The sequence below is a fragment of the Perkinsus marinus genome, assembly GCF_000006405.1.
Source record: "Perkinsus marinus ATCC 50983 genomic scaffold scf_1104296939212, whole genome shotgun sequence".
In the NCBI taxonomy this organism is placed as follows: Eukaryota; Perkinsozoa; order Perkinsida; family Perkinsidae; genus Perkinsus; species Perkinsus marinus.
The window spans coordinates 1-1,189 of NW_003213253.1; the positions used below are offsets into that span (position 1 = coordinate 1).

The 1,189-nt window shown below is 48.3% G+C and overlaps 1 protein-coding gene across 1 annotated transcript; it reads right to left on the reverse strand.

The window, feature by feature from the left end:
- Nucleotides 1–23: 23 nt before the first annotated feature.
- Pmar_PMAR014071 (Basic endochitinase 1 precursor, putative) lies at nucleotides 24–913 on the reverse strand (the record flags this gene model as incomplete). The annotated part of the gene is made up of 1 exon (XM_002782521.1): nucleotides 24–913. A coding segment is annotated over one exon (890 nt), but the record flags the coding sequence as incomplete, so codon positions are not given.
- Between the last annotated feature and the right edge of the window lie 276 nt (nucleotides 914–1,189).

The window sequence follows — 1,189 nt, forward strand, 5'->3', positions numbered from 1 at the left end:
CCCCCGGAGACATGTTGAAATACTTGCAGAATCCCTTGTAGTACTCCACACGATTCGCTGCTTGTTGACTCGAATGACCACATTCAATCCCATTAGTTATCATGATAGTTGTGCCAAAACCTGGACGTCTGCTTCCAGCTTTATCATCGTTGTTGGGCTTCCACCAGTCGGTAACCACATCATGAATAGACGGCTTAGGAGTCTGTGGCGTCATATCAAACCAGATAGCACTGGCAAAGCTCAGCCAACCATCTTCGTTGGTGATCACGCCATCTGGATTAGTAAGCAGTTTTTTGGGGTCATTGTATATGGCCACTGAGAAGGGACCGTAGTTGTAGTTCCAACTGATTTGGGCTGCGCCACGACCGAAGTACGATTGACCATCAGAGCAAGGAAACCTTTTTTGTACCCACTTGGGAGATGTGGCGCAGTACCTTGAGCCACGATTGACCTCCCTGAAGAAATATAGGCCCTGTCGCCATGAAGGATATTTACTGCTTGGGTTATGGGCACCAACCTCTTGGACAAAGTGGGCGAACATAGTGCTCAATTCTCTCAAGCAAACCTTATCTTTATCAGCGTTATTCGGTCCGCCATCATCACAGAACTTCGGCCACTTCGCCACAGCTTTGAGGAAATTCTTGTAGGTGTAAGGTCCTTTACCCATGCCTTTACCTTGATTAGCCAACGGAAAGAGATACGAGAAGGTAGTCTCGTTCAGCAGACGCTTAACTCGTTGACAATTAGGAGCTTTGGCGATCTGTTGATCGGTCGGAACACCATCCAAGCGTATGGCCCTCTTCAGCATATCGCTGGCTTCTTGTGGTAGTTGTGGACGCTTAGATGGGTCACAATCAGACTTCACGAGTGCAGCATGTAGGATAGCAGAGACGGTGAGCACGAGAACTCTCATAGAGGGAACTTATTTCAACCTATCAACAAGGCACTGGTTGCTGCAATGAGACCACCATGAACGATCGGAGATGCTGGTACTGTCAGCTCAGTGCTAGGACGAGATCTAGAGATCCCTCCCTACGAGAGATATCTTCTCTAACCAGCTTCTAAAAGCTCCCCTGATGGCGACCGCATATGAATCCCACTTGATACCAAGAACTGGACTCTACGGCAACCTAGTGAAGCGGACAATACGACATAAGACGCCCCAAGATGCGCCACAGTATCACAAAAA